This window comes from Anoplopoma fimbria, chromosome 13, assembly GCF_027596085.1.
Source record: "Anoplopoma fimbria isolate UVic2021 breed Golden Eagle Sablefish chromosome 13, Afim_UVic_2022, whole genome shotgun sequence".
NCBI lineage: Eukaryota > Metazoa > Chordata > Actinopteri > Perciformes > Anoplopomatidae > Anoplopoma > Anoplopoma fimbria.
Genome location: NC_072461.1, coordinates 4,237,767 through 4,255,168, shown reverse-complemented (window position 1 = coordinate 4,255,168; position 17,402 = coordinate 4,237,767). Strand labels below are relative to the sequence as shown.

Below are 17,402 nucleotides of genomic sequence, written 5' to 3'. Positions count from 1 at the left end.
CCGTCAATAAAACCGAAGAAGAAGAAGAAGACGATGACGTCACGGAGAGCGGAAGTGGAAATCTGCTTAGCTCTCAAAATTCAATTTTCTCATTTAAAGACATTTATTACTCTCGTATTGAGGACATAGTTATTTTAAACTCACATGCCTGTTGTAAGAGTTCAAACGGTGTCAGATTTGTTTTGACAAGTTAAATTATGGAGGATTTTTACAGCCTGTAACTACAGATGTAGCTTGTTTACCAGAACTATGCCACTACAGTACAAGTGAGTGGAGAACAACCACAGCTTATCCTAAATAATGCTCAATCGCATATTGTCAGTATGGTTTTGGTTTGGATCGGATCGCCCTGGATTCTGTCTGGGAACATGTGCATTGACAACACTCATGTTTCTGATGTATGCTGGGGGCATCCAGGCAAGTCTCAGCGTCGGTCCAGGTGGAGACTTCCCGAGGCTCAGAGGTAACTGTGTGCCTATCATGACCCGTTTTGTGGCATCTCATATTTCAGTTTTTCAAATCAAAAGCATATATAACGCAGTTTTTCCTCTCATCTGTGCCCTTCAGATGTGTTCCTGTATGCACTCAGTCACGATGAGCCGTCCTCTCTGATGGTCAGTGCTGCCCTGCTGCTGTTGGTCGGACCTAGTCAGGAGCGTCGCTGGGGAACAGTCGCCTTTCTCGGCCTCTCCATCCTGACAATGACCATACTACCTCTTCTTTACACCCTGGTCCTCTTTGTCGGTGGCGCTGAGGCGAGTCGGATCTGTGGTTACTCCGCCATCCAGCTGGCCCTGTTTGCAGCTCAGTGTCGTCAGGTGGCTCAGAGGAGGCTGCTGAGGTGTTTGCCGGTCTGGTTTCTCCCCTGGCTCCTTCTGCTGGTGGGTCTGCTGCTGCTGCCCGGGACACCTGCCCTGCTTCACTTCTGCACAATATTCATCGGACACAACTGTATCCTTTCATGTTTAACCAGTCATTTAATTCTACTGAAATATATGCTCCCAACAAACATATTTTTAATATTATGGTTTTTAGAAGCTTGATTAGACCTCCAGACTGAGGATTGTGTGGGTGTGCAGAGACTACGCTTTGTTGACATCGGTCTCCCTTTCCTGTTAGTTTTGCTTAACTTGTAGGCTTTTAAATTCTTGTTATTACATTAAAATAGACATCATTTAATGCCCAGCCACAGTGATTGGGAACACCAGATTGGTAAAACATTTAAATGCAGACTTCAAAAATAAGTTTTGTTTCAGTCCTGGTGATTTAAATGTAATCTTCTATGAGCGTTGTATCTTCGTTTATAACACTTAATGTACCTCTCAGATCAACAGCCCCTCATTGGGATGTTACAGGAGCTGGAGGAGCTCAGGGTCTTGGACTTCATTCCTGATTGGGTGTATGTTCGCTCTTCAGCCAGGTTGAGATTGCCCACCTGCATTACCTCACAGAGGTTTGATTCATCTTGTTTACGTCAAACGTCTCACTGAATATTCAAACTCTTCACCTGCATGCAGAGGCAGACTTCATCTTTTTAACTTAACCTGTTGTCACAGATCTAGATCACTTTCTCAGATGATGCCTGCAGATCAGGCAGCTGCTCCCCCCATGAGGGATCAATTGAACCACCACCCATGGGTGGATGCAGAGCCTGCCTGGATAATGAATGAGACAGCTGCACTGTCTGAGGCTGAGGTACTGGAGGAACAGATGCTAAGAGCAGGAATACTGGCCTCGTTACAGGATGCTCCTGACAACCCTGATGCAAAAGTGGAGGTGCCCAAATCCTCAGTTTCCTCTCTGCGGTTAGTAATCATGTAACATCCTCATGTATTGCATGTTGTAACTTTTTTTTAAACTCTCCACATTATTCCCAAGTACAGTTTTATTTATGTGAGTTCAAGTAATTATTCACTAAAAGACCATTGTTTCCTCTCAGACTCCAGCAGCTAGAGAAGATGGGCTTCCCCACAGAGAAAGCTGTAGTGGCGTTGGCAGCCTCTAAACAGCTAGATGGCGCCATTTCTTTGCTCATTGACGACAGCGTCGGAGAGCAGGCTGTGATGGTTTCAAAAGGGAAGAGCCCTATGCTGCCACCGAGCATCTAGACTACATCACACACCTGTGGACTGAAAAGGTGTTTGCTCTTGTGCAATAAACTGGACTTACATTATGCTTGGGTTTTGCTGAGCTTAAATATTAGGTTTTCCCTGTGGGCTACTTGTAGAGCTAATTAAATTATCAGAATTTATGGGGGGAGTAAAGACTGAGTTGTTCTTTTGCCAAAACTGTGACCCAAATCAAGTGCAGATGCAAACTTGACTGTTTCGGAGACAACTTCTGTGTCTGCATGTAAAATTTACGCTGGAGAGAGTGGATACAGTTTATTTATGGTGTTATAATGTTTAATGAATACCATTGTGTTGTTAACCCAAATAAAGAGAGGTGACATGTTAAAAAAAACCAATTCGCATTATTTTATTACACCAATCATCTAGACAGGATTTATCTTAACACAATAACACATTTGCAAAAAAGAAATGTTGACTGAAATATGAAATGGTTACACAACAGCATACAAATAAGATACAATGATCATTTTAAATAGTTTCACAATAAGTTTGATATAAGATGGAAAAAAAGAAATCAAGTCTTTTCATCAGGACAGTTTAAGCTGTCAACAGTGGTAAAAATATGTTCACGTTCCATTAACAGTTTTGCTATTTCCTATGTGTTTTTAAAGAACTTGAAATGGACATCCAATTTGCAGAGTTTTAAAATTAGTTTTTTTTCAGAATACAACAGAATTTATGACCGTTTACGCTGATATGCCAACAAACCCAAATGTGTGTGCTTTTTGTGCACAGACTACATGTAGATATACTATTGTATATTAAATCACTTTATCAGTGTGTACTTTAAGGGGAGGGGGGGGGGACAACACTCACACCAGAAAACTACAAATCACTGTTAGCAACACATATCTTAGCTAGAGTAGAGATGCCTTCATCTTTTAGTGCACTACATAACATTGAGTTAAACAATAAGATTATAACAAAATGAATACTAGAAGAGGTTTGTCTGTGTACTTGTGTCCTGCAAACTGTACATGCGCAATAGACTTAAATAGTGGAATCTCTTCAGATTGCAGTTACATTGTGAAAGCAATAAAAATGCAAATCCAATCTACTTTCTCACATCTGATTTCTCCTTTAATTGATTACTCTAAATTACCCTTATTTTCCAGAACTGTTTGTAGCTCGAGGAGCACCACAGAATATTTAGATTTTCCTTTTTTTCAAACATTAAACCTCTTCACTCTGATGCCTGACTTCTGTAGCCAAAGAAACGAGACACAGAAAGCTGTTGGGTGTGTTATGTAAAGATAAGTGTGTGGTTATGGTGATGGGTGGGGGTCAAACTAGTTCTCAGGTTCCCGATGGAGGAGGGCATTGTGGAGTATCAGTGGAGTTTCCCTGAGGTGTCCCCCATCCTAATTCTGACGGTAAAGCCCAGAGAGGCTATCCGATAAGGTCTAAACCTGATGAGTGTCGATGAGACCTATAGGAGGGGGAGTCAACCCAGCCTGTGATCCTCAGGGTGAGCGGGAGGGGGCTACTTCCCTCGAACCTTGGTGTTGGAGGACAGAGGAGAAGCAAGTCGATATGGAAGCGCACCTGCTCGCTTATCTCTGTAGAAACTAGGGGAGGCTGTGCCAAACGGTCCGTCCCCAGACCCTAGATCAGGCTCTGTTGAAGAAAGACAGCAGTTGGAACGGGGCCTCCCTGTCCATCAGTGTGTGAGGACACGTGCACTCTGAAGTCCTAATCTAAGTCTACTCTGACGTAGCTGATGACCTGGAGGTGTCAACAGTGGGTTCTTATTTTGATTGGACACCAGTTGGCCAGTTTTTATATATCAACATTTTTAAGTAACTTACTAGTGTTCAAGGGATTCATCAAATCCTTCTTTGCTCTATTCTGCTCTAAAGGAGCTGCACTTGGCGTTTAGGGCTGTTATCAATTTGTCTATTTAGTTATCCTATTGATAAGTTGTTTTGTCTTTAAAATGTTGACAACCAGCAACTGTTCAACACCGGAATATTCAATTTCAAGGACACAAAGCAGCAAATCCTCACATTTGAGAAGCCAAAATCAACCATTTCTAGGGTATTTTAATCAGTGATTATCAAAATTGCGGCTGATTTTTTTCATTTGATTAATTCTTCTTTTTACTCATCATTGCAGCACTACTGGATAGACTAAGATACTTTACATCCATCGATACACATTAAGCTAAAAAGCACGATTATACAAACAAGTAAAGCCCCTGAAACTTGGTTTGAAATCTTTTCTTAAAAACATTTATGACTAAATAACAACAATAAAATCAACAATAAAAAATCTAGGGTATTTATTTCATGAGTTGAGTTTAACACTCAGCCAAACTGCTTCAGCAGGAATGTGTGGTTTGATCACATGAGTTTGATGGTGCTGGCAACATCAGCAACTAAATAAGTAAACCTTCATCTGATTTTGATTAAAATGTTGGTAAATCCTTATTGGTGCGAGAAGAGCAGAAAAAAATACACAACTGCAAATGAATTCTCATGAACTAACTAATGTGATTGGATAAATAGGTTTTCAGGGCCTTTACAGTATCTGTGCTAAAACCAAAATAATTCATACACAAAAATACATCTGCTTTCCAGTGACTAGATCAACATTCAGCAGTTTAGGTACAAAGTGGTCAGTTTTAAGCCTCTAACACTCGATCAAGACTTTCTAGATCTTGTTAAAAAGGTCAGTGAGGGCTGGCAGAGCTGTGGGTGAGGATGTCTCAGCGTTACCTGGCCAGATGATAGCCTCCAGCAGCGTCACCCTGCGAGCCAGAAGCTCAAGATCTGCCTGCAAGTCGTGGAACATCTGCAAGCTAAAGTCCTATCAGAGAGCAGTGACAGGGGGGACTGTGTGAGGGGGGTGGAAACACCAGCCTGAGTCCTGGGGCTGCTCGCGACTGTTCCCACTCCCTGTCCCAGCAGTGAGGTACGGTGGCAGTTTTTTTGCCCCCGCCACCTTTGACCCCCGCCTAAAGCTGACCCTGCCTCAGGCCTCCTACTCACCATGAATACCGATCATAGTCTCAAGGATTAAAACCCTCTCGGCTAAGATCTTCAGCGCCTCTCTGATCTGATGTATGCCGTCCCCCTGTGAAGATAGATACAGCCGTCAAGGTAAAGAGCACAAGCCAAAGAACTGCTTGCAAGGATGCAACTCATTTTGTCACTCAATACAATTCAGCAGTTAGAAGGTTAAAACAGTCCACATATCTGCCCAGCACTCTCAGACATAACTGCTCCCATCTCTGTATCTCCCTCATTCTCTGGCCATGCTGCTATATGAGGTCAGTCTCTGCCATGCTGGGCTGGGCAACATCGGCATGCACATTACAGACCAGCTTCATGTCGGTGACATAACACAGCTGGATTACATTATCCAAGGATTTAGATTTGATCATGCCATCTGCATTCTTTTTGTTGAGCAGCACTTAAGCCAGGCGATTATTTTCAGCCCCACAGCATTCATTCTTAACGCTGTGGTCACAAAAGTTATCCAATGTTGCCTGACAAAATAAAGCCAGTTTAGATTTAAACTGAAATCTAATTTATCTGTCTTTTGAGAAAGGATGAGGCAATGGCTTCATGAGTTGTACCTTGAGAAATAACAAAAGGAGCTGAACAAGAGAAGTAAAGCAGGCAGAGACAGCTGAAAGCATCAAGGCATGCAGAGAATAGCTGAAGCTTTTGGTGCACAGGTGAGTGAAATGCTTCATTAGTAAATAAAACCAATGACATACTTCTTATGTTAAGAGAAAAAAGGCAAAGTGTCTGAGTCATACAATAGCTGATGACATATTATTTTAACACGGGCAGTGTTGCTAAGTTTGTTGGTTCGGTCCATTACTTTGCTTCAGGGTGAAATATTGGTATGGTTTGCCATGAAATGTTGACAAGACATCCATGATGCCCGCAGGACGAATAGTATTGAGATACTCTGACATTTTGATTTGGTGCCAACCAAAAATAATGACATTCCCATCAACCACAGCTGTACTTTGTGTTTAGTGTATCAGATGCTAAACTTAGATGTCAGACATGGTAAACATATTTGCTTAACATCAGCAATTTAACATTCATTTTGATCACGAAAGCATGCTGACATTAAAGCCTAACAAAGAGTCGAGCATGGCTGCAGACTCTCTGTTATCAGAGAATGAACCCCCAAATAAAATATACAATTAACAGATACTTTGCCTTATTTCTTTTTTAACCGCCTAGTTTTGTTTCACTCATTAGATGCATTTGGTAGTTGATTTTCACATCCAGGAAAGAAAGTTTATGTGGTACTTCAAGGTGAAATCATGCAAGGTTGCATTGTGGGATAAAAGAGGATAGCTGTATCCACTCCACTCACATCAGAGCACAACACCTCTAAAACCCAAAAGGACCCACCACTGACACATATGGAGTGATTTGGCATATACATATGCATTTGCTTTGTGGTTCATTGAACCATTTTGAAGTCTTTAAAATAAATACAGTTGAATTCAAATGAAAATGATCAAAAATGTGCTTCTAGAGGGATTTTTACTTTTCTCTACATCAATCCAAGCTGGTGCATGGTGTCGTTTACAATATTGACACTGTTTCTTGTATTTTGTATTTTTGTATGTATATGCCAAAGTCAGATGCTGAAAAGGTGACTGTGAAAGGTAGCCATGGGGACAGTAGCTTGCAGAGGGAGTCAGACAGCTTTAGGGTCAAGAGGACAGTGTCGTGACAGGGGACAGCAGTCCAGAGCACACCCCGAGGACCAACAAAACAAAAACACATTAACACCAGAAGATTCCACACAGAAAATCAGACCGATCAACAGCTACAATCACATATACTCAAACAGAAACAATAAAGTTAAACAGACACTTTCTAACCATCGACAGGGAGGAAATATGGACTTGAGAGAAGAAGAGATGAACACCACTTTGTGGCCAATCACAACCATAAACATGGTAATTGTAAAAAAGGTCATAAGCATAACCTGAGAGCTTTAGGTTACAGAATAGATTAAACGCATTGCAAAGTGAACACGTGATGACATAAATAAAAATATCTTACATTTAGATTGCTCTTGTAAAATGAGAAAGAAGTAAAAGAAAAATAAGGGTTAGACAGACACAGAGGAACTATTTAATATGCAACAAAGGAATCTTAAAACTTTTTGTTAAATCTTTTGACTTAAAGCAAAACCCTCCTGTACAGTTCCTTGTGTCACCATGTGAACTGTGAACTACCACCAACTACTTTCTTACCGGCAAGCCCTTCTCTCCTGGCTCTCCCTTTGGACCCGTTAATCCCTGCAAAGAAATATTAACAAACCAAATAAATATGACTTTAAAACATTAATGAAAGTGGTGTAGCAGTTTACTTCGACAGAATGAGCTCCTCCTCTCTGAGACTGTGTTGTCGCAGGTCAGTGTGATCTGTAGCGCTGCTGGTTAGCGTAGTTTACAGTAATATAACCAGCTATGACATGTGTTGATGTTTCCCCCCCATACACTTGTTTTCTCAGGCCATAATCATCAAGGCGCCATGGTGGAGGAAGCTTACCAGCTCGCCTCTGAAGCCCCTCTCTCCTGGGTAACCTAAAGGACCCTGAAAAACCAAAGGCATGTTGTTAAAGGATGTAGAGTAAATGAGGAAAAACCTTTTGAATATCATTAAGTTGTGGTTGTACTCACTCTCTCCCCCCGTTCTCCCTTTGGACCCACAGGGCCCTGCGTGCCAGGGGCTCCAGATTTCCCCTGTATTGAGTCGGGAGGGAAATTTAAAATGACAATGATGAATTTGTGCCGCAACAAATCTGACAGTGCTAAACTCAGTACGTGCACCACAATGCTGCGAGGTAGCTTACATTTTGTCCTGATGGGCCAGAAGGTCCTGCTGGGCCTCTGGGACCTGCTGGACCTGCGTAATAGATAGAAAGACTCACGTTAGCACCCTCATGGTGGAGGTGGTGCTAGGTTTTAATTGTGTTTTAATCGATGATTTGTATTTGGTCACCTGGTTCAGGATAAACATCATTGCAAATAAAATCACAAAAACTGAACCTAGAGGCTGTATTTCTGTACGTAGAGGTATTTGAGATGTTTGCATCTTTCTGTGTCGGGACAGAGTTTCAAAAAAACACAAAAAAACATACTCTATGCAGTACAGAAATAAACACAATATAGAAAGTGATAAACACTCACCGACAGGCCCGGGGGGACCCTGAGGTCCTGGAACAGGCAACCCCTGTGAGTCATGGAAAGTGTTGCTGAAGAATAGGTCTTTTCCACGGCCTGGAGTTGAAACAAATTGGGTGTATTTAATTGGAGCTACTTATGTTTTTTCCATTACTGTACAGTTTGATGGATGTATTATTTTGTCAATTGTGTTCTTTTTATTTTGTCTTTATGGGAATCATTGGGACTCAAACCTGGCTCTAGTTATGGGTTTTAATAAATATTTTCAATGACTGTCAATGAAAATGTAATGTTACTCTCTTTGTATTGTTGGTCTGAAGTAATTCATGTGATGCTGAACCTCCAACAAGCTCCACAAATCAAATGGTTGTGTTTTGGTTACTTTGATAGATGGTGATCTTTAGGAATAAGTCCAGCATAATTTATATGTAGCCTGAGAGAAAGTGCTCCCTCAGAAGTGAATCAGTTTTGTTCCCACAGTTGCACTTGTGATTTAACAGATATGAACTTGTGAGCCTTTCCAGTGTGTGATGTTTATTTTTTATTTTTTATGCTGTATGATTGCCTTTTGAGACAGAACATAGTTTGAGGTCATAGCTCGCTGCGCCTACACTTTACTCAACGCTGTAAAAAGCTGTTATGGCACGACTCAGGGCAATGAAGGCACTCTTTATTACATTAGAGTAACCTCCAGAGGGCAGTATTCTCCAACAAATAAGAAAAATTCACCTAATGACTTCAACAGGTTGGTAAACTACACTTAAATGTGTTCAAAAGCCCTGTCAGTAGTAGATCTGTGTTTCCCATTAATTAAAAAAAAACTTTCTATATCCATTGTGTAACAACACTGACTGTATGTCTTCATCTAACTGAGTGTACAAAGGGAAGAGGGTGGTGAACATGGGAGCGATAGAGGAAGTGTGCGGTCATTGGGTCATTTTATACGGATAGGAAACACAGATCCAATCGAAGCATGAGACAGGAGACACAGATAGGAGGAAACACAGATGGAGGAGGAGGAGGAGGAGGAGGAGGAGAGCTGACAGCCAGAAACATCCTCTAGCTGCCAGAACGTTGCACACCGCTGACAGAAATCGACCAGAGGTGACAACCAAAACAGGGCCGCTCTCTCTGTCTATTTTTACACGCTCTTCATTTCCTTTAAAGAATGCACTTACATCTCTGGCTTAACGTGACATAAAAACGTGTGAACGATGTCTTAACAACAATGCTCCTCCTCACTACTACGACCTGGCTGCTGGATAGGAGCCATCTCCTGTTCAGCAGAAGGGAATTCCAACCTCCTGGTGCCGACGTAAAAGCCAAATAAGCCAGTGTTTTCCAAAGGAAGCTCAACACGCCCCCTACTGTTACTTTGATGTGAAAGAAATGGCTTACAGTCTCTGAAATCATCGTGCCAACCTCAACGTACCCACAGCTTTCTCCACACAGGAACCCGGAGCTTACAAATCTGTGCACTGCATACTTTGTTTTACCACTGAATCCACATTAAAAAACCGCAGATTCTTAACCTTGAAAGAGCCGGAGTGGGCCCCCATCTGTCTCTCACACTTCCCTTCAGCTGTCTGAGCGGCCTACATCTGGAAGTTGTTGAGTGACATCAGTGATGGACAGGTTCTCATCACAGCATGTGAAGTCTGACTCAATCTCAGACTGTCTCTGCCTCCATTTAATACTCTTTGATTCTCTTCTACTTGGCCGGTAGACAATAGGGAGAGAAGCGGTTAGAGGATTACCACCATCCTGTCTGTTTCTCATTCCCTTTGTTTATCAGTAGTCCTAAAACTCCTGAAAGCTCTTATGCAGCAGGAGAGAACCAGCCCGTGAGCCTGCTATCAACAGTTTGCAGTCTCTAAAACCTACAACACCATGCAGCCGGAGAACAAAAGGCTTTGTACATGTGCTCATAATGGTTCCTGGCAAACTGATTTTGATGCATTGAAATGAAATATACAGCAATAAAAGAGTGTGCTGATTTTGCCTATTAAAGTCCGTTTACAGGTCTTGGGGCTTACTACTGTATATAAATAAAAACTTTTTTTATGTCACTTGAGTCAGTGTCAGTAGAGCCTGAAGACTAATGAAAGTGTATATGGAGTTTAGAAAGCAGTTATTGCACCAGACCTCTGTAGCTCGCACCTCATCTCTGCTTGAGACTTACAGCTCGAGGCTACATTAGCCGCTACTAGCTTAACACACCCAAATCTCCGACCAAATTGTTGGTGGTCGAGTGGCCTTATGGGTAATGAAGGCACCAAGTTTTGACCAGAAGAAGAAGGTATGGAATAAAAAAAGTCAATATCTTTGGTTCTGCTGCATTCATTTTTTACTTAAAAAATAAAACTGTCTATCAAAGGCAATGCTAAATTGGAAAAGTTCTCTTTTAAGCCTCATATTAGTAACAAATACAAACAGGACTTTTGGTTACTTATTGGTGTTTTGGTGTGGAATTTGTGTCATGTTGACTGTATGAAGTCTGTTAGTTGTTCAGGGTCTTACTGTGGTCTGGTTCTGGGATGTGGGCACTGGCCGGAGCTGGAGGCCCTGGAGGGCCAGGTGGGCCTGGTAGACCCCTGTCTCCTGGGAGTCCTGGTGGACCATGGGGGCCTGAGAGGAGAAAGTACAGAAAAATCCCTGTGGTGACAGACATACTGTACTTGAAAGGTATGTCATAGCAAAATATGATCATAAAATTTCCTCTGGAGACTGGTAGTGATAAATGACTGTGGGTGATGTGATGATAGGAGGATAAACTATGACAAAGACCAGAGAGGAAATAGATTAGATAAAGTGCTGAATAATACAACATAATAGAGTCTGGCTGTCTGTGTGTGCCACTATACAGCATGTATGTATGCATGTGCACATGTGAAGTGAAATGAGCCGCTGGACAGAGGAGAAACGAATGAACTGGCAGACTTTGTTTATCTGTAATTAAAAAGAGGAGGAGGTTCTTTAATGGTCCGATGCTGGGAACTAATTTAGGGACACGGGGAAACTCAAATAAACACCATTAAACTCGGCAAAGTGTTACTGGCACTGGTTCATGAAAAATGAAATGCTCCCTGCATACACACTGCTAACTTTTTGGTGTGTGTGTGTGTGTGTGTGTGTGTGTGTGTGTGTGTGTGTGTGTGTGTGTGTGTGTGTGAGTAAAAGCCTGTAACTGGTCCATATGGGCCGGTCCAGAAGTGTCCCTCCTCCCCCCCCAGCCATTTTTGAATGTGGAAAAAAAGCACCACCACAAATACATCTGACCTCATTGTTTGGACTTGCCTGAAGTATTACTGCACCCTAAACAACACCTCCTGCCCTCGGAGAGACCCAGACTCATCACCTCTCTGTTTATGTACTGATGCAACTGACAATGACAGGCAACTAATTACTGCTTTGCAAGGTAATGTTATTACAGCTCTGATTTGACACTTCTGTGGGCCGTTTTCACTTAGTCTCGGTAAATTTACCGAGACTCGGCAGGGAGACTGTGAGCTTCAATCTGCAGTAAAGTGGTTCAAATGGCCATTCAAAGTGGCCCTTTGCAGTCTATGTGACATATTTGGGGGATACAATTAACATTTTTCCTGCAGAATAATGGTTCCCGAGAGCAGCAACGTCAAAATATGAGTCAAAGTTTTTAAAACAACTTTCCTGTAAATTCTCAGGATTCATCACAACGCACAATATCGATTCTCCTAACAACAAAGTTCACTTTTCTCCCGTCTTTACAATGACCTCTGGCTAATTATCATATTTGTCTACATTTTACATGACATTGGACATATTCCCGTCCTGTGTTTATCTTTCTCTTTAAAGTGAAAAAAATCAGCACAATAAGGAAAACAGAGCTTCGGATGCAACTTAAGACATAGCTCTGGCTTTGGGCACTTATGAAGTAATGGAGATAGAAAAAACAATAACACCACAGGCATATGGAAATCATCATGTGTATATATGGATCATGTTCATTTCAGATTGAGGTCACAAGGCGCTTCTTGGAAAGTGGTATTTTAGTTTAACTTTTGCTCTAAATCTCATCTACACCAAGCAGCAGGCACTGAGCAGGGGTCATATGTTAGCCTGAGAGGAGAGAGGCACTCCCTTCATGATCCAGAGCAGAGAAATAACAGCCTATAGCCAGAGCAGATGTCGGGACAAACTTATACTGCCATTTACTTAGTCATCATTCATGTCGCGGCTGCCTGTGGATTTACTTGTTCCCCAACAGGTCATCTATTATTTGTACATAACCAGTAAGCTTTAAATACATAGATCAGATATATGACTCTGGTTGGTGAGCAGTAGCACATGTTTGGTAGAGTTTATATGTAGTCTGAAAACAAATGCGTTCACTGCCCACTGAAACAGCACTTTTTAAAAAACATATGATATCAAAAGTCAAAATGACCAAATTCCAGCAAATTACCAACAGGCCGTTGGAACGCTCCAACATTCACTGCTGCAGGGTCTGTGGGTTTGATTGAGTGGTTTAAAAGAAAGACAAACACTGAAGCTGGCCATCACCGATCAGTCTTTTGTTGGAGATCTCTCAGATTTTTCCTCTGCTGTTTTAACCGTTCTTTGGTCAACAGTGAGCCCTTAAAATGTCTTGTTTTATAGACAATAGATTAATTGGACAGACAAGTATGCACCCTCCGTCTCTCTCAGTGACACACACAAATCATTTCAACATGGTTGTTGACAAACTGTGTCAACATCGACTAAGACCAGGTTCATTTGTTCCTCTCACCTCCTAACTGTCTGCCAGTCGTGAACTCTATTTCTACTTTCAGTCCTCTCTTACCTGCAGGTCCTGAGGATCCCTTCGATCCAGGGGTTCCAGATGGGCCCCTTGTACCAGCCTCCCCCTGAGGCCCACTGGGACCTGGCAGACCTCGAGACCCTGGCTTCCCTAAGAGGAGGAAACAGTCATGAGTAATCACGAAGCCTTAACTGGTCCACATCTTAAATGGTTTTACATGGGCTGAAAGCAACTATGGCTAAAAGTTACCTTCTCTGCCAGGAAGCCCATCTCTCCCATTTGCACCCTGAGGACCTGTAATGAAAAGATGAGATGAGGGGTGTAGCTCTATGGAAAAAGAACTTGGCTCAAACCACCTGGAGAAGAGGTTATGTAAAATCCACTAAGGGATGGGCTGAAAACTCTCTAAATTCAGTTATTTTTCATTAGGGCTGATTCAAATTTAAGTTCCAAAATACTAAATAGTTTAGTTAAAGAAAAACAAAATTTGGGGAGTTTTTAAAGGAGTAATGAATTAATTTGGACGGATTTCTGAAAATGATCGATACATGAATTCTACATCAAAAGTGAAAAAAGCTGTACAAAGCCCTTTCTGTCTCCAGAAGAGCTGGGAGATGTCTGATAAAAATGACCTCAAGTGGTGTCACTTGAGTCAAGAAATCTAGAGTTGTGTAAGTAGAAGAGTAAAGTAGAGTTTAAAAGACCTCTGTGGCCAGATCCTCATCTCTGCTTAAGGCTAGCAGCTCAAGCTAAATTAGCTGCTACTAGCATAACACACCCAGAACTCCGACCGTACTGTTGGTGGTCAGTTGCATTGTGGGTAATGGAGGTGCTAGGTTTTGAAAAAGTCTATTCTATAGACAGCAGTGAATGAGTGAATGAAGGTCGTACACAGCACACATTCTCACAGGGATTAAAAACTTCTGGTTACAGTCATTTGAAATGTTCTATAATCACATAAAATGGCTTCACAAAGTTGCTTTGACTTGGTATATCTTCTGGGTAAAACAAACTTTAATATAACTCTTCTAACGTCCTCTGACAGTGCAGCAGGGTTAGTGATCTCTCACAGTGCTTGGCTTGACTCCAGGAGAGGAGAGAGAGGTTTTTCTTCTTTCTGAAGTGTTTGCTTTCCTCACAGCCACAGAGCGCTGAAAGTGAGCCTCAGAGACAACTGGGCTCTAACTTTTGCTAAAGGAAATGAGTGTGTGTGCAGGATAAGAAATAGGATCCGAGTAGAGGTGAGCAGGTAGAGGGCAGAATAAAGAGTTGCTGCTCGCTGAGAAATGCTGCAAGGAGTGACTTCTGACTCAATTATCAAAACACAAAACCCTGGACTCCCCTCAAAAGAAATATGCTGTATTTTTTTAACATAAAACGAATTAATGCATTGCAGCATTAGAAACGTACCTGCAGGTCCCTGCTCACCAGGAGCTCCCTGAGCGGGCACAGCCCCAGTCAGTAATGAGGCCTCTGGTCCAGTTGCTCCTTTACCCTGAAGGTGGCGATGTGTTATGGATGCCGGGGCAGTGAATAACTGGACCTGGTTTAAGAGGACGTAAAACAAGTGTGGGCAATATGCTTGATTCATGTATCATATTTCAGTGATTCAGATAATGTGGCTGGATGAGTTCGTCCAAACCTTCGCCTCCAGTGAGCTCAGCCTGTCGGTCAAAGCTGTGATTCGACTGCAGTTGAGACAATCTAAAAAAAAAGGTTTTTACCATCAGGAATCAAGACACCTAAACATGCAGTATAGCTTTGCTATTTTGTTGTATCGCCAAAGTGATTCTTACTAGAGATTGGCTCTCCTGTGCGTGCAGGCGGGCGGCGTAGCGTGGATGGTTTCCTGTTGGCCTCTTGAGCTACAAGCTGGTTCCCTGCATCTGTAACAGAAGATAGAGACACAGAAAAAATGGATTTGAATTCATATTTCATAACTGACCTTGAAAACATAATCTTCAGATTTGGAGGTTTCTACCTCCAATCATAGTGACAGCTATGGCAATTGCAAGTTCTAAAGCTTTTTGTCTGTGGCGGTTGAAAAAATCATACTGGTGATCAAATGTTGGGATATCACAGCTCCGAATTCTCACCAAGATCTATTTAATTGTTTGATGGCCCGACACCGGTCTGTCCACCAAATTACATGGAAATCAGTGCGACATACTGCTGACATTAGTGCCGAGAGGATTAGTCAACTAACCAAATCGTTCTTTAAGAAAAAACACCTACATTTCACTGGTTACAGCTTCTCAAATGCTGATGGGGTTTTGCTGCTTTTCTCTATTTAATGTCATTGAAAATTGAACATCTTTGGGTTTTGGACAAAAGAAGACATTTGAAGACATTACCTGGGGTTCTGGGAACTTATAACGGGCATTTTTCACTATTTTACGGAGCTGACAGACAGACAGACAAACAGGGGTGAAACGTGAAGCAAATACAATATCCTAGAAATAACAGTAATGGGCAAGTGCTGTAACCAAAGTGCTCCACAGACATGCAATTAATGCTTGTTTTTTACTTGTACCGTAACCACAATCTGTCCCTTTCTTTAACCAAGTATTTATGTTGCCTAACCCTAACCATACTGTAGATGCCATGTGCTGAAATTGTAGGACAGGATTTGTTTAGGTTTTTTTGGGGCCACAGGTTCCAATTACAGTTGCAAGGTAGAGCGCAGCAATACTCTGAACAGAAAGGAACAGAATAACCACTCTATTCTAAAGAAAAAGAGACCAGAAAACCCTCCAACTGATCCGTCCTCCAAATACCCATTAACAGGCTGCAGGTGTCATAATGTCATGTGTGTTTAATGTTATGTCATCACACCAATGATAAGGACGTTACACTGTGCTGTGGTTGTGTGAGGATGTTTCACTGAGGATGATACCAGAAATCAACTCTGTGCTGTTTCTGTCTGTGTGTTTCTATCCTCCAGGTAAACTTCTCAATATAAGAAAGCCTGCTGAGAGAGAGCTGACAATAATAAGTCAATGAGTTAAGGGTTGTAGACGAGATAGAAATGGAAATCACCAGACAGTTGCTGCTTTTGTCTTTGTTACATTTCCAAGAGACAAACATTTTTGCCAAGCCGCCTTCCTTTTGCCTTGTGTCTTTGTAGTATACAATCGTAAAGCCTTTTCAGAGAGGGAGTGTAAAGACAAACAATAGCTTCCTTGTGCAGAGAGAATGGGCAGTCTCGGCTCGCATTCTGTCTTGCCTTCATTTTATGAAGTGTGGGAGGTTGCGTCCCTGGGTTCTGGATGTTTTGAATGGGCAGACCTTTTTGGAAATGCTAGACTGACTCCTTTGTCTGGCCTGGTCTGGCCTGGTCTGGCTCTGGTCGGCCCAGGTGCTCCTGATACAAACAAGAGGCTGGGTTCAGCACCTCATTAGCCGCCAGGAAGCACGTCTTTGCCATTCAGCGGCCAGCGGCCACGGTCAACGCCAAGTGCTAGACTAAAAGAAGCCATGAAGCAGCACCTGCAGCACCAAGATGGAGCAGGAAAGCAATGTTCTTCTTCAACAGCCTCTCTTATTGTACTATCAAATGTTATGATCCATCTCTATCCACTGCAGACAGAGGAAAGGAAAGTGGATATCTTATTGTCCCCGAAGAAAAATAAACATGTGGGAACTTAAGACATGGGGGGGGTATGAAAAGTACACAGAACACATGGTTTATGGTAAAGTGAGACCGCTTCATTAATTCCCCCTCCTCAACCTCTGCACTCATGATTTCACTGTTTTGGGTTCTGGGTATTTCTCACAGGATTACAAGTGTAGATGGATTCAAACCATGTAAGAGCTGAGACTGAAATGTTATGGCATGCGCTCTAGATTGTAGAAAACTCTCCGTCATATTGATAACAATGTACTTGGAGAACACACACGGATCTGCTCTCTACTCGTCTGCAGCGCACTTCAGACCACACGGGGACAACTGCAGAGACAAAGTGTGTGTGTGTGTGTTGTGTGTGTGTGTGTGTGTGTGTGTGTGTGTGTGTGTGTGTGTGTGTGTGTGTGTGTGTGTGTGTGTGTGTGTGTGTGTGTTTGTGTGTGAGTGTACATGTACGTGCCGGTGACATTTTCTCTGGAGGTCGGCTCATGTAGATGGCTGCATTCCATTACAAAGAGGGCTCTGGATAGGAAATCTAGCTCTCACCCCTAAAGGCACCACTTCCCCCTCTGGAGTAAAGCAGGTTCCCCTCACCCACACTCCTGCTATTGTATGAAGCATTAACACAGCTTTGGCACAACAGTCTCCCACACACACACACACCTCTCTTACACACTTCTCTCTCTGTCTGTCTTG

At 42.3% G+C, this 17,402-nt stretch overlaps 2 protein-coding genes across 3 annotated transcripts in view; one reads left to right on the top strand and one right to left on the bottom strand.

Moving 5' to 3' along the window:
- The first annotated feature begins 26 nt into the window (after positions 1-26).
- Positions 27-2,455, top strand: rhbdd3 (rhomboid domain containing 3). Its single transcript, XM_054611211.1, has 5 exons — positions 27-463; positions 568-951; positions 1,327-1,453; positions 1,557-1,805; positions 1,940-2,455. Exons 1-5 carry the CDS (start codon positions 301-303, stop codon positions 2,106-2,108), a joined length of 1,092 nt encoding a protein of 363 aa, XP_054467186.1. The 5' UTR covers positions 27-300; the 3' UTR covers positions 2,109-2,455.
- An 813-nt stretch (positions 2,456-3,268) lies between these two features.
- Positions 3,269-17,402, bottom strand: part of emid1 (EMI domain containing 1) — a 49,929-nt gene continuing 35,795 nt past the window's right edge. The window contains exons 4-16 of one of the 2 annotated variants that reach the window (XM_054611210.1): positions 14,878-14,967; positions 14,724-14,785; positions 14,492-14,624; positions 13,331-13,375; positions 13,124-13,231; positions 10,822-10,929; positions 8,308-8,397; positions 7,971-8,023; positions 7,798-7,860; positions 7,667-7,711; positions 7,369-7,413; positions 5,123-5,207; positions 3,269-3,749 (exon numbers count right to left, since the gene is read on the bottom strand). In XM_054611210.1, coding sequence (XP_054467185.1) covers positions 3,616-3,749; positions 5,123-5,207; positions 7,369-7,413; positions 7,667-7,711; positions 7,798-7,860; positions 7,971-8,023; positions 8,308-8,397; positions 10,822-10,929; positions 13,124-13,231; positions 13,331-13,375; positions 14,492-14,624; positions 14,724-14,785; positions 14,878-14,967 — 1,061 coding nt within the window. In that variant the 3' untranslated portion in view covers positions 3,269-3,615. Of the gene's footprint in view, positions 3,750-4,849; positions 5,208-7,368; positions 7,414-7,666; positions 7,712-7,797; positions 7,861-7,970; positions 8,024-8,307; positions 8,398-10,821; positions 10,930-13,123; positions 13,232-13,330; positions 13,376-14,491; positions 14,625-14,723; positions 14,786-14,877; positions 14,968-17,402 lie in introns of both variants that reach the window. The other variant, XR_008531685.1, reaches the window with a different exon arrangement.